This window comes from Acanthopagrus latus, chromosome 8 (genome assembly GCF_904848185.1).
Source record: "Acanthopagrus latus isolate v.2019 chromosome 8, fAcaLat1.1, whole genome shotgun sequence".
NCBI lineage: Eukaryota > Metazoa > Chordata > Actinopteri > Spariformes > Sparidae > Acanthopagrus > Acanthopagrus latus.
In genome coordinates this window covers 742,000-766,063 of record NC_051046.1, presented here as the reverse complement: position 1 = coordinate 766,063, position 24,064 = coordinate 742,000, and the positions used below count along the sequence as shown (strand labels likewise).

Here is a 24,064-nt window from a genome sequence, read left to right as displayed (position 1 = left end):
AGTACAGGAGCCTGATTGAGGGCTTTGTGGAGTGGTGCAGGTCCAACCGCCTACAGCTGAACACCTCCAAGACCAAGGAGATGGTTGTGGACTTCAGAAGGAAGAAACCACAGCTCCAACCTGTGTCCATTGAGGGGGTCGATGTGGAGGTGGTCAGGACCTGCAAATATCTGGGGCTGCAGCTGGATGACAGGTTGGACTGGACAGCAAACATGGACGCTGTACACAGGAAAGGACAGAGCCGTCTGTACTTCCTGAGAAGGCTGGGGTCCTTCAACATATGCAAAAAACTGCTGCAGATGTTTTACCAGTCTGTGGTGGCCAGCGTCCTCTTCTACGCTGTGGTTTGCTGGGGAGGAAGCAGCAAGAAGAGGGACGCTGCCTGACTGGACAGACTGGTGAGGAGAGCTGGCTCAGTGGTGGGCACAGAGCTGGACTCTCTGGTGACTGTGGCAGAGAGAAGGACCCTGGACAAACTGCTGTCCATACTGGACAACACCCACCACCCTCTGCACAACACCTTCAGCAGGCAGAGGAGTGTGTTCAGTGGCAGACTGCTGTCACAATCCTGCTCCACCAACAGACACAATAACTCTTTCGTCCCCCTGGCCATCAGGCTGTACAACAGCTCGCAGTGATGTCAGGAAGCACAATAGACAATGGACAAGTGCACTCAAAAGCACTCATCTTTTATAGCCCAATTTAATTTAATTGTACACCGTCCCCTGTCCCCTTAATACTCTTTACCTCTATGTCACTTTATATTTTTAATATCACTTTATATTTTTATACAGTTGTACAAAACATTTTTATAACATTTTTTATTCCATATTTTTATTTCTACTGTTTCTTTGATATTGTATGTATGTTCAATGTATGTTCAATGTTTGTTATTGCTACTGGATGCTTGAATTTCCTCCGGGATCAATAAAGTATCTATCTATCTATCTATCTATCTATCTATCTATCTATCTATCTAAAATGTTCCCCTCAAGTTCAATGTCAGGCTGCACACGTGACACACAGATACTGAGGTGTAACTTAATGTATGAAAATAGTTTATTACAAATATAGTTAAAGTATAAACATGTTCTAGTTCTAAATGTGTGTTAGGACTGGACTGATTTGTTTGTGCTCTTGTTAAATCCAGGGGGCAGTAGGGAGGGCAGTTAGTGGCCCCAACACCTGGAGCTGGATGGTGGACTTTGTTGCAGTGGAGCTGATCCCAGAGCAGTTCACAATGCAGCACTGACAGTCATCTCCACTTGTTGTGATTGGTCCATCAGTCAATGCTGGATGAAGCTCTCCTCTCCACTCCACCTCCCAGTAACACGGCCCAGTCAGAGCCTCTCCACCCACCAGCTGATGGTGCTGCTTCAACCTCTCTGGATCATCAGGACACAGCTGATCCTCTCAGTACCTCCACCTTTCATCACCACCACCTGATGAGAGAATGAGAGAGAGCAGAAATGATTCGTGAGTGTTTACAGAGACTCTCTCCATCAGCTGTCAGTCAGTGATATAAAGACCAGCAGGACTTCAGTCCCGTTCAGACCACAAGTGGAGCAGCTGTGTAGCGTAGCCAGCTTCCTTTCAGCTCCATGTTAACATGTTGGAGTGAAGCTCACAGGTTTACTCTGCAGGTTTCACTCAAGTACACAGTGAAATAAATTGCAGTCCCTGAGTCCCTGAACACACCATCACTGCAAAAACACTTTAATGATGATTGACAGCTGTTAAAACCCAGAGTGTCAGTCACACCTGAATATGTCAGCTGCTTTTTAAATATGTAAATATGTCTGTTGTAAAACATGTGGAGCAAACAAAAGACAGATGGACAGATGAATATATGATGTTAAAGCTCTTACATGTTCATACACAGTCAAACATCAGCTGTGGTTACTGGACTTCAGCACAGCTTCTGCTCTGTACAAACACTACATGGTTACAAAATGTAATAAGGGTTCTCTGAAATCAGAGCAGTGCTTCAGTCACACTGAACTGTACGGTGGCCCTGATGGTCAAAACACATGAACAAAAAAAGTGGGATTTACTGTGTTCAGAACAATACTGCGGTAACCAGCGTGGACTGACTCCAACCCTCTACTGACCTCAGAGTCTCCAGTCTACAGCATGGACTGTCCTTCAGATCAGACAGCAGCTTCCGTCCTGAATCCTTCAGGTTATTGAGTCTCATGTCCAGCTCTCGCAGATGGGAGGGGTTGGACTTTAGAGCTGAGGCCAGAGAATCACAGCTGATCTTTGACAAACTGCAGCTCCTCAATCTGAATAAAGAATAAAAGGTGAGGATCAAAATCCATCCATCAGATGTGTTCAGGTTTAAATGTACAGCTCAACATCACTGTGTTGCCCTAATTAAGGGCACTCCGAGTGTTATCAGACGACATTGGTTCTGAATAGTTTGATGTGTGGTCTTTAAAACGGCCAATCAGAAGAGCTGATCAGATAAACACAGGAGACAGTTAATACATGCAGCATGGAGAGGAGAGCCACAGTGTTCTCTGCAGTTTTCCACATTGTCTTGACTTGTATACAGCAGAACAGTGGTTACCCACTTTATGACAGGTGTTACCCACGCCTTTCCCAAGGCAGTGACCCTCTGATGTTTTACTGGACAAGAAGTGTCATCCTAGCTGCCTTCTGTTATCATCCTCATTTGCTAGCATGCTAACACGCTAACAGATTTCTGGTTTTAGGACTACAGACTACACCTCTCTATAGGTAGGGGAAGACCCGCCCCTTCAGATGGACCTCATGGAGCTGGTCAGTTCTGTGAGCTGCTGATATTCAGGACAACTCTACAAGGTTTCAGTCAGTGTTAAACCAGACGTCACTTGACGACTGTTGGCTGTGTCATCTTTATAATCACATATTTTCACAGTCTTATTTTTTATTAGATTTATGACAAACTGAAACTTTCTTGAGAAAATGTATCTTTAAAACTGACAAACGTATGAGATTCATGACAAAATTCAAAACAGAGCAGAAAATTATTTGTCTCATTTGTTCTGAAATAAGGTCCCAGGTGGCTTCACCTCTCTATTGTAGATCATCATCATGGTGACATCATCCTGTGAACATCACATTCACCCACCTGTTCACATCAATACACATTAATAACTATAATTATAGTGCTTGTGTGTGCATGTGTAATATAAACTATTGTTCTAATAATAAACTGTTCTAGATTTAAATGTAATAAACACTGAGAATAAAAAAACACATGAACTAACCTCAGAGTCTCCAGTCGACAGTTTGGACTCTTCAGTCCAGAACACAGCAGCTTCACTCCTGAATCTTGCAGCTTGTTTCCTCCCAGGTCTAGATGTCTCAGATAGGAGGTGTTTGACCTTAGAGCTGAGGCCAGAGAATCACAGCAGATCTTTGACAACATGCAGCTCTCCACTCTGATTAACGAATAAAAGATGAAGATAAAAATCAATTTATAATCCAGTCTGATGTGTCCAGGTTTACATGTACATCTCAACATCACTGTGTCCGAATTAAGCAGAACAGTGGTTTCATACTTTATGACAGGTGTTACCCATGCCTTCCCCAAGACAGTGACCCTCTGATGTTTTATTGGACAATAAGTGTCATCCTAGCTTCCTTCCGTTATCATCCTCATATGAACTCCTCACCTGTTCTGATGATGGATTTTATGTTGGAAAACAAAATGTGCAAATATGTTCAGCCTGTGGTGACCACACACCTTATTTCACACATTTAACCTAAAACACATTCAACAAACTCACAGACTTTGAGACAAGGGAACAGGATGTGCTAAAATTCTAACATCCAAACAGATTTCTGGATTTAGGACTACAGACTACACCTCTCTCTAGGGAGGGTAAGTCCCACCCCATCAGATGAACCTCATGGGACCTGATTTCAGTCAAAAAAGTGTCTGTTCGTGGTTAATAAAGAAAAATCTCATGTAGTTTTGTGTTAAACTGGTCAGTGAACCACTTTGTCTCATTCAACATACGTCACCAACACTAACATGGCCGCCGCCTCCACACAGAGGAAGGTCTGGACCTACTGACAGCTGTAGTTATGTGAAAGGAGAGCTGGTCAGTTCTGTGAGCTGCTGATATTCAGGATGACTCAATAAAAGTTTCAGTCAGCGTTAAACCAGATGTCACTTAACGATGACGTTGGCTGTGTCGTCTTTAAAATCACATATTTTAGTATTAGTTTTATGACAAACTGAGACTTTCTGGAGGAAGTGTTAAAAAACTGTTAAACTGACAAAAATCATGTGAGATTCATGACACAATTCAATCCAGAGCAGAAAATTATTTGTCTCATTTGTTCTGAAATAATTCCCCAGGTGGCCAAGCAGAGTGGGCGTGGCTTCAACTCTCTATTGTGGATCATCATCATGGTGACATCATCCTGTCAACACAACATTCAACCACATGTTCAACATGATCAACACACATAAATAACTACAATTATAGTGTGTGTGTGTGTGTGTGTGTGTGTGTGTGTGTGTGTGTGTGTGTGTGTGTGTGTGGAGGAGACAGAATGATGACTGACTGTGAGCTTCATCCTCCATCATCTTCATTACTGATCAGACATGTGTGAAGTCAAGGAAATTTAAAACTTCTGTTCTAGATATAAATTTAATAAACAGAGAAAAAACATGTGAACTGACTTCAGAGTCTCCACTCGACAGTTTGGACTCGCCAGTCCAGAACACAGCAGCTTTACTCCTGAATCCTGCAGCTCATTGTTACTCAGGTCCAGCTCTCTCAGATGGGAGGTGTTAGACTTCAGAGCTGAGGCCAGAGAATCACAGCTGATCTTTGACAAACTGCAGCTCCTCAATCTGAATAAAGAATAAAAGGTGAAGATCAAAATCCATCCATCAGATGTGTTCAGGTTTAAATGTACAGCTCAACATCACTGTGTTGCCCTAATTAAGGGCACTCCGAGTGTTATCAGACGACAGAAACCGACTGAAGATTTGATTCTACTGTTTCAGGTCAAAATCATCCTGAGTTTAAATATTTCAGTCAGTATAAACGTCACATGTCATCATAAAGGTTCTGAAGAAACACATGTTTGTTATCGTCTGACTGACTGTTTGATCTGTTTTTATTCACAGAGACATGAAAGAATCAAACGATTAAGAGGTTCAGAGAGAATCAACCAGTGATGAATGTTTAATGTTATATCAGATCTGTTATATCAAATCCAGGGGCGGCTGGCCAGAGGGTGCTAGGGCACCACCCCCCTTGAGCCACAAAAAATAAATTCCGTTAATATTAATGAATTGTACAAATTGTTAATATTTTTGTGTTTGAAATATATATATATATATATAGTCAGCATCCTCAAATCTAATTGCATGGGCAAATTTCCCCATCTGTGGGACATTAAAGGATTTCTGATTCTGATTCTGATAGTTGGTGCACCAGAAAGGCATGGTTAGCCAAGTACGGTCATGCTCATGCCTTATTTTGCTTTCCATGGTTGCTGGACAGATCCAGCATGGACAGTTACTGGAGTGAGGGACACAAAGCACCTGTCTGAGAAAGTAAGGAAACATGAGAACACCAGGGCACACATGGATAATTCTGTCAAACTAGCCATGTTAGGGAGAGTGAACATCGCTACGCAGCTCGACGATTGCCACAGGATTGCTGTGAGGTAACATAACAATGGGGTGGATAAAAACACGCACATTTTATCCAAAATAATCAATTGTCTTAAGTTTTGTGGGGCTTTTGAGTTGGCGTTGCATGGGCCTGACGAGACTGACTCCTCGGACAACCTTGGCATTTTCAGGGGATTGGTGGATTTTGTTGCATCCCTCAACAGTGTGCTGGAGGAGCACCTTCAGACAGCTACCATTTCTAAAGGCACGTCAAAGACAATACAAAACGAGCTGTTGGACTGCATGCTTTCAGTGGTAAAGGAGTACATTCTGGAGGAGCGCTGATTTTATTGCCTTTCAAGCCGACGACACGACTGACATTTCCACCCACTGTCAGCTGGTGCTGGTGCTACACTACATCAATGCAAAGACTAACATCTACAAGTGTTTTTTTGAGTTCATTACCATCCAGAACACAACCGCTGACACCATCACTAGACCACTTCTGGAGAGGCTAAGCACCATATTCCAAAATGGACAAAAGGCCAAACTTGTCACCCAAGCTTACTACAGAGCTAGTGTGATGAGGGGAGCCACCGGCAGAGTGCAAGCGTAAGATAATGGATGTCTTCGAAAATGCCCACCACGTCCAGTGCTATGCACATCAGCTGACCCTCATCATGCAGCAGGCAACATCACACATCCCCAGAATTGGCATTTTTTTCCTGACCTTGCAGGATTTTCTGCCTTCTTTTCCAGGTCACTCAAGCAAACCATTATTCATTAAAGCACTTGTCCAGCAGTTCACAGACAGCATGCTAGCGATCTGGTATATAAATATAATATAATAAATATTTTTACTATTGGCTGATAAAGCTGTTGCTGTTAGAAAGATGAGTTGCTCGCTTCCAACAGTGTAAACCCTAAATGTGCCTTGTCACCAAAGTGAATGATTATCATATCATAATGATTATCAATAATATTTGTTTTAATATTTTAAAAGGAAAAATTAGATACAGTAAGATTTGGATAATAATGCAGGTTAAGTGGTTATCATACACAGTTTGTAATAACATCCTTATTCAGGTGTCCACCAAGTCAATTTCTAGAGTAGGCCTAGTTGTTATTGAGAATTAACTTTATTGTCATTCAGACTATAATTTAAACAGGACAAGTGCACAGCAGAATGTAATTACATTGCATCCGGCTCACAAATGTAATAGAAAAATGCTAAAAAAAAATAAAAATAAAATTAAGAAAAACCTGACACAAGTGAAAAATATTTAAGTTAGTTATGTACATCTCAGGTTAAAAGCAATTACTAGACATAAGCGTTAGTTCATGAGTGTGTGTATATGTGAGTCAGTGGATGTGCATGTGTGTGTTGAGTAGAGGTAAGATCGGGCCTAAAAAATCCAGCCCGACCCGACCCAGGCCCGCAGGCATTAAAGCCCGACCCAGCCCGAGCCCGACCAATTAACTTGATTTGCAGGCCCGAGCCCGAAGCAAACCCGAAATTTCAAGATTACGTTCACGAAATGTCCGCAAAGCCGTGCGCAAAGCGTGCTCTTGCTCTGCGCCTCCTGTTTAGTAGTAGTTATATAGCAATTACCTTACAGCGCCGCCTTCTCTGTTTTATCCAAATTATTTATTTACAATAAGTATTCCTTAGTTTAGTGTCCACACATCGTTTTAGTATACATTTTTATAAACATATATTTATTTAAAAAAAAAGTCAGCGAGAGAGAAGCCCGAGCCCGACCCGACCCGAACGTAATGATTGACATTTTAGGCCCGACCCGACCCGAATTTCGGGCCGGGTCGGGCTCGGGCTCGGGCTCGGGCTAAAGTTCTTACCTCTAGTGTTGAGGGGGGGTTAAGGAGTCTGATGGAAAATTAGCAACTTAAACCTTATTTTTGGATTAGAGACTCCATTTCCTTTCTGTGTGGGGACAGTGTACCTGACGAGCAGCAGCAGCCCATAAAGTGATGAAGGATGCTGGGACCATGAGAACAACAGAGGTTGGCTACAGAGGTATGTTGTGATGTAATTGTTAGTGTTTTCAGACCTGGTGGTGTGTAGCCCAGGATGGCATATTGCCAAAACTGACTTCAGTCAAATGATGCAGCACCTAGTCTACATTCAGTGTATAACGCATCTTCACATGTAACAGAAAATATGTGGATTATTTACTGAAATGGTCCTGTAGACCTTGTTTTGTTGGAGAAATCAATAGGAAATTAAAGATCAGGAGGAGTAAAGATACTGTAAAGTGCCAATTGGAATAATAGTGTTAAAACCTTAGTAGTCATATACTTGACTTGGACATAGTCATGTGTTCAGACAATCACTTTCATCAAAATAACTTTTTTGCAAATTTAAACTGATGATGTATCTTTTACAGGTATGTGATATTATCCTGGTGCACGCCAAGGAGTGGTTCTTCTTCAAACAGAACACCTCATCAGAGCAACACTGTTGCAAGGAGATTTGTTCCCACAGCAAAATGTAAAGTGCCCCAATACAGTGCTTGAAATAACAGTGGAGGCATACCCCATTTGAACAAGGCCAAGCTCAAAATGGAACTGTCCTTCATCTATGAGAACAGTGAGTTCAAGGCTTGCAGTGGTGCAGTGCATCTGTACCAGTTCTTCATGGAGAACAACCATCAGAGCACTTTCACAGAGACTGTCAGCCTCCTCTAGATCCTCATCACCACACCTATGACAACAGCTGAATCTGAGAGACGCTTCTCAACTCTGAAGGGGATCAAGACCTTCCTGAGAAACACCATGACACAGGATCGCCAGAATGCTCTGGCTATGCTCTCCATGGAGAAGAAACTTGTGATGGACATTCCTGACTTTAATAACAGGGTCATTGAGATGTCTGCCACTCAAAAGGCGCAAAGGGCAAAATTCCTGTACAAATAAGATGAGACACACACACCCTCACACACACACACACACATCCTCACACACACACGCACACACACACACACACACACAGACACACACACACACACACACACACACACCGCAGCCCTGACCATGTTTCTTTGTACATAGTTCACCTTAGCATAAGACATCAATCAGTAATGTATAGCACTCTATAAATTCCTAATATTTTGTCTTAATAATGTGATTGTTAATATTAATAATTACTGTTACTGTATGTTTCAAGAATGTGCACCAAGTAATCGCTAACCAGACTCAGTCTGTAATCCTATGATACATGTGTGAAATAATGGTGTCACATTTATAATTGACATCAGCAGTGTAATATCTTCAGTGTTCTCAAGTTTGTCTTCAGAGTTTCATAAAGTCAACACATGCAGTGTGTTCAGTCAGAGATGACATTAAATAACATCCATGTGTCTTTTGTCCAGCGTGACTTTCACATCATCAAAGCTCCTTTTTGATAGATTCAACACTTTCTATTCACAGATGTAAATGTAAGTGAGGCCACACTTCTCTGATGTCACATTAGGACGGTCTGTGTCCAACAGTGTCTGTCACTTTAAAACCAACATCTCCATATTTAAACCATTGTTGTGTCTCCAGCAGCTCTTCACTCCACCTTTGGCTGTTTGGAACAGCTGTGAACACTTTGCGCTCCAGATGTGTTCAGACAACACGTCGTACCACTGAGCTTCTTTCTACAAATATCCGAGCCAACAGCTCTTAAAGAAAACCTGTTGAGTGGATTTGCAAACAGAAGTGAATCCAACATCCTGCTTCTGTACGCTGCAGGCACAGTGAGCATAAAAGTCAGGTAAACTCTGAACCTGCCTCTGGTGCACAACTGACAACAGTTACTCTAGAGAATTATTTCAGACTACCAGCATCGATCCATCTCATTCCTACTCGTGGAGGAAATGACCTGAGGGAAACTGCAGAGGAATTATGGGATTGTTCCCAAGAAATAGTGGGAATTGTTGTTGGATGTACGGACTCTAAGCAGCCTGGGACATCATATTAATCACACGACAGACTTCAACCAGCAAACAGAAAAGTTCTACACCATCGATTCACCTTCAACACAAAGAGCTGCTCTGTCTCACACACATAGAAAGCTGTAATCAAAGCACAGATCTTCATCACCACTGTCATCTCCATCAACACACAGCTGACTGACTGAGAGCTTCATCCTCCATCATCTTCATCACTGATCAGACTGAGCTGTGTGTGTGTGTGTGTGTGTGTGTGTGTGTGTGTGTGTGTGTGTGTGAACTGAAGGAAATTTAAATCTTCTGTTCTAGATTTAAATTTAATAAACAGAGAAAAAAACACATGAACTGACTTCAGAGTCTCCAGTCGACAGTTTGGACTCTCCAGTCCAGAACACAGCAGCTTCACTCCTGAATCATTCAGGTTGTTGTAACTCAGGTCCAGATGTGTCAGATGTGAGGGGTTGGACTTCAGAGCTGAGGTGATGACTTCACAGTGAGTCTCTGAGAGAGACCAGTCAGTCAGTCTGTGAATACAGATAATAAAAAAGCAGATTCTATACATTTTGCATCATAAAGCACATGAACATGAGCAGCTGTAGCTCAGCTGGTCAGCTGTTCGGCCTGAGCTGCTCAGTCACCGATCACAAGGTTGGTAGTTTGAAACTTGAGCTCCTCGGCTCAACACGAGCCTCCAGACTTTGACCTGCCTGAAGAGATCAGCTGGGCTGAATAAGTACTTGTTTTGGTAAACGTGTATAGTGTTGAGGTTTTATATTATTCATGTGTGTAAAGTGTTGATCTTTAATACTGAAGGCTTCAGCTTTACCTCACTTCATCATGTTTAACACATCTGGACTTACACAGCCTTTCTACAGTTCCTCACAGCTGGAATCAGTCTCTGTCGTCCCTGGTCTGAAGTGTTGTACTTCTTCAGGTCCAACTCATCCAGAACCTGCTCTGACATCTGCAGCATGTAGGCCAGAGCTGAGCAGTGGATATCAGAGAGACTCTTCTCTGATCTGTTCTCTGACTTAAGGAACTTTTGGATCTCCTGATGGACTGAGTGGTCGTTCATCTCCATCAGACAGTGGAAGATGTTGATGCTTCTGTCAGGAGAGATCTCATAACTGTTCATCTCCTTCAGGTTGTTGATGGCTCTCTGGATGATTTCTGGACTGTTGTCTGTCTGACCCAGCAGACCTCCGAAGAGTCTCTGGTTGGACTTCAGAGAGAGGCCATGAAGGAAGCGAACAAACAGGTCCAGGTGACCATTTTTACTGTCCAAGGATTTCTGCATGGCTCTTCTCAAGAAGTCATCTAGGGATGTGTCACTGTTATATATCCAACCTAACCAGAAGTCCGACCATTCGTCCCCACTTTCACCACGTCCAAACAGGAAGTCCTTCACCACCTCTCTGATGATGTTGGTGTGACAGTGGAACATGTAGACTGCAGCCAGAAACTCCTGAACACTCAGGTGAACAAAGCAGCAGACTGTTTTCTGGAAGATCTCACTCTCTCTTCTGAAGATCTCTGTACAAACTCCTGAGTGCACCGAGGCCTCTGTGACATTAAGACCACAGCGCTCCAGGTCTTCTTGGTAGAACATGATGTTTCCTGTCTCCAGATGTTCAAACGCCAGCCTCCCCAGCTTCAGAAGAACTTCCCTGTCAGCCTCCGTCAGCTCCTGTGGACTCATCTCACGTCCCTCATCGTACTTCTGCTTCTTCCTCTTTGTCTGAACCAGCAGGAAGTGTGAGTACATGTCAGTCAGGGTCTTGGGCAGCTCTCCTCTCTGGTCTGTAGTCAACATGTGGTCCAGAACTGTAGCAGTGATCCAGCAGAAGACTGGGATCCGACACATGACGTGGAGGCTCCTGGAGGTCTTGATGTGTGAGATGATTCTGCTGGACAGATCTTCATCACTGAACCTCCTCCTGAAGTACTCCTCCTTCTGGACATCAGTGAAGCCTCGTACTTCTGTTACCCTGTCGACACATGAAGGAGGGATCTGATTGGCCGCTGCAGGTCGGGAAGTGATCCAGACGAGAGCCGAGGGAAGCAGCTTCCCCTGGATGAGGTTTGTCAGCAGCACGCTGACTGATGACTCCTGTGTGACATCAGACACGACCTCATGGTTGTTGAAATCCAGTGAAAGTCTGCTTTCATCCAGGCCGTCAAAGATGAAGAGAAGTTTACAGACAGCGAGCTTCTCTGCTGTCACCTTCTGTAATGTTGGATGGAAAACATGGAGCAGCCTGAGAAGACTGTACTGCTCATCTCTGATCAGGTTCAGCTCCCTGAACGACAGCAGAACCAGCAGACTGACATCTTGGTTTTCGGAGCCCTCTGCCCAGTCCAGAGTGAACTTCTGCACCGAGAAGGTTTTTCCAACGCCAGGCACGCCGTTGGTCAGAACCACTCTGATGCGTCTCTGTTGGTCAGGTGAGGCTTTAAAGATGTCGCAGCACCTGATTGGAGTTTCACTGAAGGTCTTCTTCTTGGAAGCTGTCTCAAGCTGCCAAACCTCATGTTGGGTATTAACCTCTTCACTCTGTCCCTCTGTGATGTAGAGCTCAGTGTAGATCCTGTTGAAGAGGGTTCCACTTCCTGTTCCATCACTTCCTGTTCCATCACTTCCTGTTTCATCACTTCCTTCAGTCACACGTTCACATCTCCTCCTCAGACTGATCTTATGTTCATCTAAAACCTCCTGCAGACCAACATTCACTGAAAAGAGAATAAAGTTTGAGAGAATTTGACAATCTGGGATTATTTTCATGATTAATAACAACCAATCAGTATCAGAATATATAAAGTTTGAGTCTCTTTGGGTCTTTTCATTGTGTGTAATTTAGACCAGTGGTTCTCAACTGGTCTGGCTTCGGAACCCAGCATCACCCCTTACTGACAAGCCGCGACCCAAATCAAGGAAAATTTTCAACCTCTCAAATTCATGTGATATAACATCACACTTCAGTAACTGTACTATTAAACTATTCAGTCACTTACTCTGGCAATTAAAAATAAATTAGAAATAAATTAAAAAGTGCAACTATGACAACAAACACTGTACTACGGAATAAATTCAGTTTCTTCAGTTTTTATCCAATTCAAAATAAATGAAATGAAGGTCTTGGACTGTCCTCTGGACTCCACTGAGGAGGTGGGTGAGAGGAGGATGTTACCCAAGCTGACATCAATCGTGGAAAACCTCTCTTACCCCCTTCATGAGACTGTGGGGGGGTCAGCAGCTCCTTCAGCAACAGACTGCTTCACCCACAGTGTAAAAAGTCATTTATTCCAACCACTGTCAGACTGTCCAACACCAACAACCCTTAATGTAGCACCATAAGCACCATAAGCACCTGCTTTCTTATCTAAATCTTTTTTAAAATTTTTTTAGTCTTTCTAGTCTTGTACTTATTGTATTTCTGTATGTCTGTCTAAAGAAAGGAACACTATCATACAACTGAACAACATCTGAGCCATCTGAACACTCAGAACAGTTTTATTTGAACAACAACAATGAACTTTCAAGTCACTCGTTCCAGCATGTGTTTCAACTAAATTCTACACGCCTGGACTTCCTTGCAGCAAAGGCATGTATTGTGTCATTAAATGACACCTGAATAGACACCTCATGGTTTATGCTCATCAGTGCAAGTCCATTTAAACCCTCCTGAGACATGATGGATCTCAGGTATGTTTTGATGAGCTTCAGTTTGGAGCAGCAACTGTCACTGCAAGCAAATCAAACACACGTGCAAATATAAATATTAATCCTTCAGTAATTTCACACAGTGATTTACAAATAACAGCACATCTGAAGCATTAATTATGAATAACCATAGTATTGTTCAGTAATGTGACTGCAGATGTAACATGCAATTACTAAACTAACCTGCTTCAAGCTGACTTTCAGAGCTGGGCGATGTGGTTGATGTGGTCACGCTGCTGCTGCATGATGCCTGACTTGTAGCTGTATTCAAACATAAAGTACATCCAAACTGTTAAATGTGTTGAGTCATTCTACTTCATTTAATAGAATAATTAATAAGGTTTGATATAAAGTAGGTACTGTACAAAAAACTTTATTTTATTTGCCTAAAACCTAAATTTACTTAATTGCTAACAAGCTTGTACCATTCAGTCACAACAACAACAACAACAACAACAAAGCAGTGGGTAAGAGACCACAAACCATTGGCTAAACTGACATGCTTCAGAGAGTGGTGTGGATGTTGCACTAGAGGTTTCCTCTCCAGCATGTGCCAACACTAAAGCATCCTTCTGTGCTTCACTGAAAAAAAAAAATAACTCATCACTGATGGCTAAATGAAGAACAGTGTCAGTGGTGTGTAACCTAACATCAGAAGAGCTTTCCTGAATATTTTTTTGTGATAATACCTACGAATGTTATACACATAAAAATGGAAACCTTCAGCAGGAGGTCAGAAGTAGCTCATAATCCATTTAAAACCACAAGAAAGTGTTTGACAATTAGTAAAGCAACAATCATGCACACTGTGTCTGTCTTAAATGATAAAACATGAGCATGGGTGTTTGAAATTAGTGTAGATGAAATGACTCATATTCTATGTAAGAACCTACTCTTTAAATTGTATTAATCAAAATATTGACTTGGTCCAAAAAATTACTTTGTTGCCTGAAAATTGAAGTTTTGGCTGTAAAATCTACACACTGCTTCTCACAGCCAAAATTCACATGAAAGATCAGGTGGTTATACATGAAATTGATGACATGACTTTTATGTTATTCCTTATTGGTAAAAGTGATGCTGTTACAACTATCCCTTTGTTTCCACCGTCCCTGGTCTCACCTACAACCAACCGCATCCGGACGGGTTGGCCTCCACTTTGATTTATGATTCATTTATCCTTCTTAGTAGCTGTCAGTGTCATCGTCTGGCGTGTTAAGCCAGCGTTGCTTTATTTCAACCTAGCTAGCAAGCTAATACAAATTAAACGTCTTCATACAAAACACCATTTAAAAAAATTTGACTTAATGTTACCTTTATATTGGGACTTCTTCTCCTCCTCCTTTCTTCTCTGTCGGTACTTCGCACCCGAGGGCTTTGACGGCCGTTTCATCTCGCAAAATATCAAAATACAACCTGTCTGTCACTTGACCCCTGTGACACCTATCTGACCCTCTGAGGTGCATGTTTTTCAGTATTTACCGTGAATACTGAAAAACCTTGTGCTTCAAAGAGTGTGCGAGCCACACACTGTTGCTAAACAGGTCTGCAGGAGGCGAATTGCTGCTTAGTTCAGTTGGTAGCGTGTGACCCATGTGCCGAGGTTCTGCAGTGGACCCGGCTTTGACTCCCGGCCCGGGTCCCTCTGCTGTGTGTCACTCCCTCTCTTACCCGGTTTCCTGTCACACTCTTCAGCTATCCTGTCAATAAAGCCAGAAAAGGCCATATATATATATATATATATATATATATTTTTTTTTTAAAAACAAACTTTGTGAGACTTTTTCCATGCTGTGGAATGGTGGGTATCACTTAGTGTTACAGGGCATTATCGATACCTTCTGTTAAGGAGTGTGAATAGACGGGACTCCATTGGATAAAAAAATCCTCTTCCAAATATAAGCACAGGATTGTTTTCTAACACTTTTTTTGCCCAGGCAAGGGCCCGCGATCCACTTTTGGGTCGCAGCCCACCAGTTGACAACCACTGATCTAGACAATCTAGTAATTTGTCCTGGTGTTTGGTCTGAATGTCTCTGATGTCTCTAAATAATTGTAATGACATGTAGAAGCTGAGATGTTTAAAGCAACATGATGTAACTTTCTGAGGTTAAAGCAGCAGCTTCAGAGTCGTGTTGATGGGCAGGTGTGTTGTAACAGGTGAACGGTGTCTCTGTCACTTGTAGGATCACAGCCTCACATACGTGTTCACTTCAACACGTCACACTGTGATGATGTCATGAGTTGTGTCTGACAAACTGTTACACACCTGGGATTGTTTTTACCACAGTGGTGTTGCACTCAGAAACTGTGGGGGCGCCAAATCATACAACATGAGAATTTCTCCATAATGTGGCTTTAACATGTTGAGATGTTCAGTGTGACTTGGTTCAGTTTGTCTCTGACTGTCTGTCCACAGTCCAGCTGTTGTTCTGGGTCTTACCTCCACACTGGGGACAGGAGGAGTCTCCTGGTGAAGCAGACTGGTCCCAGTATGAGGTGATGCAGCGTCTGCAGAACCAGTGTCCACAGCTGGTAGAGACCGGATCCTTCAGGACGTCCTGACACCAAACACAGCAGGTGGGCTGCTTCTTCTCTCTGTGAACACATTTCATTAGAACTACAATAATTTGATGACTGTTGTTAAAAACATCCAGATTTGGTCGACACTGTTGAGAAGCTTTAGTGTGTCATGAAAATGATGTGTGAAGATTATCTCTCAGAACAAAACGTGACAGTATCAGAAACTCGTGTTTGTCACAGAGATTATTTTCTGCAATAATCCAAAATCCACCTCTTTGTCTTTGTCTGATCTTAGATCAGATTACAGATTTATAGCAGACACACAGAGAAACATGAGGTGGGAAAAGTCTCAACTATGGACACAAAAGATATTTTAGTGGAAATCTGAATAAATGAACACAAAATCAACTAAACAAAAATCATCATCACTGAAACATGAGTCATATAATGAGTTAGTATCAGTCGTCTTACTTTGTGTCTGATGGTCCAGGTTCAGTACTGAAGAATGAAGGATCACCTTTGGACCGGTCACTCTTCACAGACGGACAGATGGATCCTGGAGGTTCTGCTCGGTCCAACTCTTCCTCCACACAAACACTCATCTTCAGGTCTGAGAGGAGAAACATGAACTGTGAGCTCAGAACACAAGAATCAGGAAACAGGTTTGTTCAAGAGTGATGCAGGAAGAGAGAGCAGGAAGTAACACACACACACACACAGACACACACACATGCATGCACGCAGGTACACACACACACCTCTGGTGTGTGAATAGGGTGAATATCTTGTGTATCTGCAGTGTGAGTTTATTTATCGTGCCGTCAGGTTTTTATTTCTACTCGTCACCTTCACTTTCTGTCATCTATCACTGTTGCGGATGTTTATTTACTTTTGTTTATATTTTGGTTTATTTTTCTTCATTTGTATTTTGTGTCTTACATTTATATCTGTTCTTTCATCTACTATTGTTATATGTTCTAAGAAAACAACAAGTGGGCACTAAGACCTGACATGTATCTGTATGGATGCACACTGCACACATAGATGTGTATGCTGTAAATATGTATCTGTATAACAACAAGCTCTCACCTTTTCTGACACTTTCCAAACTGGTCACAACAGAAGTCACAGCGCTGCACAGAACTGGAGACAAACACAACTTCACAGGTTACAGCCTGTTTCTCTGCTGCCGCAACTTTACTGGAGCTAATAAAAACTCTTTGTTGACAGACGGAACAAATTCATCAATAAATACGATTTACTGACTGACAGTCGATACAGATTCAGATCCAACAGATCAACATCTGCAGCAGTCACTGAACTTACTGAAGAAATCACAAGCTGCTGAGACCAAAAGAAATAATGCAGCTGGGTATTTATTGATCTGAAGAAAGCACTGATACGATCGATCATGACGGGATTAATAAAGGTGAGCAGTGTGCTGTCAGAGGGCTGGTTCTGACCCGGCTGAGGAGCTCTCCAGATAACAAGTGAGGACATGTGGTCCTGGTTGGACAGTGCTTGTGGAGTCCACCAGGGGTCAGTGTTGGGCCCACTTCTCTTCATACTAACAGTATCAAACAGCAACGTTAGGAAAGTTTCTGTTATTCAAGCACAAGAAAGATCAAGTTGTTAAGAAACTGAATCAAATAATCAAGTAGAGGTGAAGATGGACGGTGTGAATATTGAAAGATCATGTAAATACATTTCTGGGTGTGATAACTGATCACAACTTCTGCTGGAAACCTCAATAACAGCTGTTGAATATAAAGTGTCAGGAAGCGTCTCAGTCCTGTGAGACAAAGCTGGTGCTGGATCACAAACCACTGTTCACTCTGAGCAGGTTTAAACACCTGCACAAGATCACTGCAGCACCGTTCACACTTCAGTGAAGAGCCAGAGGAACAGTTCATCAGGTAAAATACTATCATCACAACAACTTAGTGTTTCTAAATCCACCTGTGATAAAGTTCATCCACCTGGTCGAATATCAAACTGCACAAATAACATATGAATCAAGAAACAAAGTGGGAGCAGGTAACATTCAGACACTGTTTCTGTGATAGAGGAAGCTGAAGCTGAAGCTGTTCAGACGGCTGTAAAAACTGTGTTTCAGTCTGCGGTGTGAATCTGTGAGACGATACGAGCACGGAGCTAAAACAACGACCAACAACGATCCAGGTCGAAAACAAGGACATGATTTTCAAAAGGTCCAGAGACGAGAGAGGACTTGATGGATGGATGTTTGTGTGTGTAACATATCGATATGTTATGAAATATAAATGTGTGAAAATAACTTTTATAATAAGATAAACAAATGTGTTCAATAATTATATATAGTGTATATTATAAGCTATGTTGTATATTTCAATGTGTGTGAGTATCTATGTGTTGAGTATATCTGTATATCTGTATATATGTATGTATGGGTGTATATGTAAATATATCTTTATTAATCGTACATGTAGTATATTGAACTGTATGTAGTTAGATGGGGGCGTATGAAGGTAAACAGGTTCAGGAATGGAAGTAAATTGATTCTGATGAATGAATAAAATTGATTAGTGAGTTGTGGAGCAGAGCTGTTCACTTCTTCCTGCTGCTTTTCAGGCAGGTCAGAGCTTCTTCATGGGAAACACTTTGTAATATACTTTTCATTTTATGATGCTTATTTGTCGAACTAGTTCACAGCAGTCTGAGCTCGACTGTTTCATTGTATTAATATCATATCATGTTGGATCTTTGCTGATATTTTACAACTCATTTCAGTTGATTGTTGATGCTGGTAGATGAACAGATTTTCCCTCCTGACTGCAGAGATCATCAGGTCTCTCTGATAGTGACATTAACATGTTGTTTTGTTGTCTCCTAACGTGACGGAGCCCTGACACACACAGACACACAACACTTTTCAAAATGTGCACATTCACCAGGCAAAGGAAGGAAACTAGACGTCATGTGTTTAATCACAGTGTCGTCTTATCGGCCGTCAAATTAGCTCAACTGTTGATGTCGGAGCGATGTTGTGTTTCAGTTTGAAGCCTTCATGGGTCCATGCTGATGACGGGCTGGTGTTCTGGTGCATCTATAATGTCCAGTTCTGTTGTCAGAACCAGAACAAACCTGACAGTCATCTCCACTTGTGATTGGTCCGTCAGTCACTGCTCTTTAATGGATATTACATATGGATCTTTAATACTGAAGGCTTCAGCTTTACCTCACTTCATCATGTTTAACACATCTGGACTTACACAGCCTTTCTACAGTTCCTCACAGCTGGAATCAGTCTCTGTCATCCCTGGTCTGAAGTGTTGTACTTCTTCAGGTCCAACTCATCCAGAACCTGCTCTGACATCTGCAGCATGTAGGCCAGAGCTGAGCAGTGGATCTCAGAGAGACTCTTCTCTGATCTGTTCTCCCCCTGATGAACCAAGTGGTCGTTCATCTCCATCAGACAGTGGAAGATGTTGATGCTTCTGTCAGGAGAGATCTCATCTCTGTTCATCTCCTTCAGGTTGTTGATGGCTCTCTGGATGATTTCTGGCCTGTTGTCTGTCTGACCCAGCAGGCCTGCTAAGACTCTCTGGTTGGACTCCAGAGAGAGGCCATGAAGGAAGCGAACAAACAAGTCCAGGTGGCCATTTTTACTTTCAAAGGATTTCTCCATGGTGCTCCTCAGAAAGACATCCAGGGATGGGGCAGTGTCATAATATCTCTGACCTCTCAGGAAGTCCTTCACCACCTCTGTGTTCCTGCTGGTGAAACCGTGGAACATGTAGACTGCAGCCAGAAACTCCTGAACGCTCAGATGAACAAAGCAGCAGACTGTTTTCTGGAAGATCTCACTCTCTCTTCTGAAGATCTCTGTACAAACTCCTGAGTGCACCGAGGCCTCTGTGACATTAAGACCACAGCGCTCCAGGTCTTCTTGGTAGAACATGATGTTTCCTGTCTCCAGATGTTCAAACGCCAGCCTCCCCAGCTTCAGAAGAACTTCCCTGTCAGCCTCCGTCAATCTTCTCGTTTTCTAGGAGAGAGAATCTCTCTCCTAGAAAACGTTTCCTGGCTTCTGCGTTTACTTCCTGGTTCTGCAGCTCACTGAAAACTAATATTCACACTTTTTAAATCACTTTTTGCAGCTTGAGGGAAGTTTTACAAATATAAAACCTCAGCACAACAATATAAGACATTAAAAACAGGTCGCAGAAGTCAGTACAGTGGTTTTTGATCAGGACCTGGTCTAATATAGTGAAATGTGCCTTTATTGCATTTTTACAAATAGAATTAAGGTTTCACAGATCAGAAACTGTGTCTGAATGAATCTTCAGGGCCTGTAGATTAATCTAGGCCAGATTTGAGAAGTCAGTGGTTTTTGATCTGGACCTGGTCTAACGAGGTCTGGAGTGAAATCTCCCCTTCAGTGTTTTCACAAATAAAATAAACGTTTCACAAATACAATAGCGGGTGTCAGGAAAAGTTAATGTCTTAATCTAAAATGTCTAAAATATTTTACATCAAGAAGTGAAACAGAAACAGTCACTAAAGCTTCAGCGTCGTTCTGATCAGTTGAAAAGCATGACGTCCATCTGACATGACGTGTTGTGTACTTCACTTCCCATGAGCACTAGCGCCATGTCTCACATGACTGTCTCCTGTCGTCACATGCCAACATGGCCGCCGCTGTCTCTCCCGAACATTTCAACAACTTACAGCTTCTGCTGAAGGTACTGACCCGGAACACCGTGTCTTTAAACCCTCCGACTGTAAAGTTCTACTTTATTTGTAGGTTTTCTTCTCGTAGTTTAGTTAATAAAGCTGAACACGACAGAAGATTAGCTGTTAGCCTGCTAGCATCCGTGTTTGTGTCATCAGTGTGTTGAACCCGCTGCAGTATATGTATAGAATATATAAAGGATGCGGTGTTATAACTGATGAATGTGTTTCAGGTGTATTACACGCTGCCTGTCTACACCGTGCAGGTGGAGGAAGTACTCAGATACTTTCCTGCAGTAAAAGTACTCACACAACACTATGAAATACTGCACTACAAGTGAAAGCCTCCAATTTAAAACCTGAAGTAAAACTCTGCTCGTGTTTTAAGCAAAAGGCACTAAAATGCAGTTCATTGTTAATATATTATAATAATATTATAACTAAATGCTCGTGGATCAATATGACTTCTGCAGTCACGTGTATGTGCTTCTGTAACAATACAGTTTAGTACAAGAGATTCAAAGTGATAATTTTGATATTTACAATATTAATAATTTAAAGAAACAAACAGGAGCTGCGCTCAGCGGAGAGTCAGATCCCAGAACTGTTTGTTCAGTCATCAACAAAATCTTTCTCTTCTCATTAACATACTGCACCAAAACTACAGACTGCTCCTTTAAGGTTGAGCTCATTTCAGCTCCTTTATGTTGTGTTGGACAGTTTGATCTGCAGCGGCGCGTCATGTGTTTGTAGGATTTCCCTTCATCCTTCAGTTTATCACAATCATGGTGTCTCTGTTCTGCCTCCTGAGGCTCCATCCAAAGACGCCGTGAGGGACGTTTGTGTTCAGAGTCACAGAGGTCCGAGTCGGCGGCTGGCAGAGACCACAGCAGCCACACTCAGCATCCCTGCAGCCCAGGCTGCACAGGTAACACACACACACACACACACACACACACACACACCTGCATGTTCTTTATAAAACATTTTTAAACCAAGTGAATAATAATTTTAAGTCTTCGCATATGGCCTTAAAACATTAGTTTGAGTGACAGGCATTACTCACGATGAAACACAGAAAGCTAAACTTTGTTCTGGCTTCAGCACCAAACCTCTGATTTAAGTGTCATCATGGGTTCAGATGTCTGACTGCACGATAACGTGATGAACTGTGTTTCTCCTCCAGCTGGTTCAGTCTCTCCACGTTCTGTCCCATCACGTCCTCTTCTACAACCTCAGCTCTCCGGAGCAGATCCTCGAGGTCTTCCCGGAGTCTTTCCACTCCAGTCTGAAGAACCTGATCACCAAGATCCTGCTGGAGAACAGGTCAGCCTCCCAGAACTGTCATGGTACCGACCGGTCCATTTCACTGGATGTCAGAGTCTCCAGGCGACGAGTCAACACAGAGGATCACTTTATATCAGTTGACTTTAAACTGCAACATGATAAATGATCTGATTCTCATTTATTGATCAGATTATTCATCAACATTTTATCTAGCATAATTTCTGTGGACTTAATTTGACTCTAATTAAAGCAACAATTAGTTTGGAGGTAAAAACATTTTAAATCCAAGTAAATAATCATTTATGGGCAGGTGGATACGGCTTTAAAATGTTATTATTATCATCGAGATAATATATGAATCTTGATAATCATCATTCAAGTTTTGTCCAGAAACACTAAATAGACGAAGAGATTCTGATCCAGGATCAGTCATGTGGATATAAAGACTACGAGACAAGAGACGAATCAGAACAGAAGTAGAACAGAACATCACTTCTTATCACCATATCAACTGTTGATTAATGTTGATTATTAATCACATTATTCTCTGTATGAGCTGAATTTTATATATTTCCTCAGTTTTCAGCTGAACACTTTCTATAACTTTGCTTTAATTAATAACTGATGTCAAAGTTCTTTCTAAACCCTCCAGAGGAAATTATTCATAACTTCCTATTGGTCGGGTAACTATGATGTCACTACAGGCTGTCATGACATCATGTGTCTCCTTCTGATGTGTTTCAGTCCAACATGGAGGACAGAAGCTGTCGGTAACCAGAGTGAGTCCAACATTCAGATTTCATCTTCATGGAGCTCAGCTGTGTGTGTGTGTTTGGCTCTAAACTGTGTGTGTGTGTGTGTGTGGTTGTGTGTGTGTGTGTGTGTGTGTGTGTGTGTGTGTGTGTGTGTGTGTGTGTGTGTGTGTGTGTGTAGTCTCCCTCCCTCAGCTGAAGGAGTTGGACTGGAGGGTCGACATGGTGACCAGCTCGGACTCCGTCAGTCGTATGTCCGTCCCGACCTGCCTGGTTCAGTTCAAGGTGAGTACTGACCTGAACCTCAGCCTGCCTGTGCTGATGTCACGATCATGTGACTTCCATTTACATCTACGATCACATCAGAACCAACAGAACACAGATCATGAGGTTAAAGGAACAGTTCACCCAGTCACGTCCTCCTCCTTGCTGATGGAAGTCGGGTGAAGTTTATATCAGCTGCCGTCAGCTTCATTAATCAGAAGATTTGTGCTGTAAATAACAGATGCACAAGAGCAAAAATCAATAATGTATCACAACTTATTTTTTGTTTTTTGTCCCATGATGGATTACAAACTTCTGGAGGGATTATAATCTCAGACGACGGCTCATCAGACGGTCCTCAGATTTAAAACTAGTCTCCAGCTGCTTCAGGTGTTTAGGAGGACGCTGCAGCACCGTTTTGCTGTGAATCTTTTTGTGGACTACTAAACTTTACCTGACTCATCAGCATCAGGTGAACTGTTCCTTTAAAGCCACGAGCCAGTGGACTTCCTGTGGCTCACCTGTTGCTTCTATGACAGCAGGTTGTTAATCTGTTGACTGCGGCTGTAATCTGGTGTGATGTGTTTTCAGATGGAGGATCCGTCAGCAGGTGGCGAGTCGGCTTCTGCGGTGACGGTGGAACTGGGCCGGGAGTCTCTGGACACCATACTGGACGGACTGGGACGCATCAGAGACCAGCTGTCTGTGGTCGCTGGGAAATAGAGACAGAAATCAGACAGCTGATTGGCTCGTTTGTATAATGACATCACAGTGGACATTTGTTACGGACGGATTGAAGCTGACATGAAGATGTTCATGTTGATTTAATGAAACTGATTGTTTCCTCCTGAAGGTTTGTAGGATTCATCAACACTCAGCTGATTCTTCAGTGAGGAGATTCTGACTTTGATAACTGAATTATCATTTCTGTCAGCTGGTAAAATTACAAAATATTGTGAAGTTGAAACGATTACTTAACTTTTCTTTGTGTCTTATTTACTTTTTTGTTTTATAATTCATGTCTGGCCACATGTGAGGCTCATGTTATTTTGTCGTTTTGTACATTAAATAACTGATCAGAAGAAATATTAAACTGCAGATAAACGCTTAAAGATTATTATCCCGTTTCATAACTGCAAATATGAAGATAAACTTGTCTCTGTAACAGCATTTAGTCAGTTATTTAAAGAACTAAGAAGAAAGAAAGTGTCGTAGTCCACAGAAC

At 42.2% G+C, this 24,064-nt stretch overlaps 3 protein-coding genes across 3 annotated transcripts; 1 reads left to right on the top strand and 2 right to left on the bottom strand.

Moving 5' to 3' along the window:
• Positions 1 to 867: 867 nt before the first annotated feature.
• Positions 868 to 10,170, bottom strand: LOC119024509 (ribonuclease inhibitor-like). Its single transcript, XM_037107385.1, has 5 exons — positions 9,930 to 10,170; positions 4,682 to 4,855; positions 3,255 to 3,428; positions 2,112 to 2,285; positions 868 to 1,442 (listed from the first exon to the last, which is right to left on the bottom strand). The coding sequence occupies exons 1-5, from the start codon at positions 10,139 to 10,141 to the stop codon at positions 1,433 to 1,435; spliced, it is 744 nt and encodes a 247-aa protein (XP_036963280.1). The 5' UTR covers positions 10,142 to 10,170; the 3' UTR covers positions 868 to 1,432.
• Positions 10,171 to 10,414: 244 nt separating this feature from the next.
• LOC119024493 (protein NLRC3-like) lies at positions 10,415 to 17,404 on the bottom strand. Its single transcript, XM_037107342.1, has 5 exons — positions 17,287 to 17,404; positions 16,913 to 16,966; positions 16,295 to 16,433; positions 15,744 to 15,898; positions 10,415 to 12,309 (listed from the first exon to the last, which is right to left on the bottom strand). The coding sequence occupies exons 1-5, from the start codon at positions 17,387 to 17,389 to the stop codon at positions 10,436 to 10,438; spliced, it is 2,325 nt and encodes a 774-aa protein (XP_036963237.1). The 5' UTR covers positions 17,390 to 17,404; the 3' UTR covers positions 10,415 to 10,435.
• A 2,991-nt stretch (positions 17,405 to 20,395) lies between these two features.
• commd9 (COMM domain containing 9) lies at positions 20,396 to 23,951 on the top strand. The gene is made up of 6 exons (XM_037107387.1): positions 20,396 to 20,547; positions 21,348 to 21,464; positions 21,723 to 21,862; positions 22,568 to 22,602; positions 22,757 to 22,860; positions 23,431 to 23,951. The coding sequence occupies exons 1-6, from the start codon at positions 20,494 to 20,496 to the stop codon at positions 23,560 to 23,562; spliced, it is 582 nt and encodes a 193-aa protein (XP_036963282.1). The 5' UTR covers positions 20,396 to 20,493; the 3' UTR covers positions 23,563 to 23,951.
• Positions 23,952 to 24,064: the final 113 nt, after the last annotated feature.

Coding starts and splice junctions, on each gene's coding strand:
- LOC119024509 (XM_037107385.1), bottom strand. CDS start 10,141: ATGTATAGAATCTGCTTTTTTATTATCTGTATTCACAGACTGACTGAC. Junction 4,856..9,929: donor TGTCGACTGGAGACTCTGAA/GTCAGTTCATGT, acceptor TTCTTTATTCAG/ATTGAGGAGCTGCAGTTTGT. Junction 3,429..4,681: donor TGTCGAGTGGAGACTCTGAA/GTCAGTTCACAT, acceptor TTCGTTAATCAG/AGTGGAGAGCTGCATGTTGT.
- LOC119024493 (XM_037107342.1), bottom strand. CDS start 17,389: ATGAAGAGAAGTGGGCCCAACACTGACCCCTGGTGGACTCCACAAGCA. Junction 16,434..16,912: donor TTTGGAAAGTGTCAGAAAAG/GTGAGAGCTTGT, acceptor TTCTCCTCTCAG/ACCTGAAGATGAGTGTTTGT. Junction 12,310..15,743: donor CTCCTGTCCCCAGTGTGGAG/GTAAGACCCAGA, acceptor TTCTCTTTTCAG/TGAATGTTGGTCTGCAGGAG.
- commd9 (XM_037107387.1), top strand. CDS start 20,494: ATGGCCGCCGCTGTCTCTCCCGAACATTTCAACAACTTACAGCTTCTG. Junction 21,465..21,722: donor CTGCAGCCCAGGCTGCACAG/GTAACACACACA, acceptor TTTCTCCTCCAG/CTGGTTCAGTCTCTCCACGT. Junction 22,861..23,430: donor CCTGCCTGGTTCAGTTCAAG/GTGAGTACTGAC, acceptor ATGTGTTTTCAG/ATGGAGGATCCGTCAGCAGG.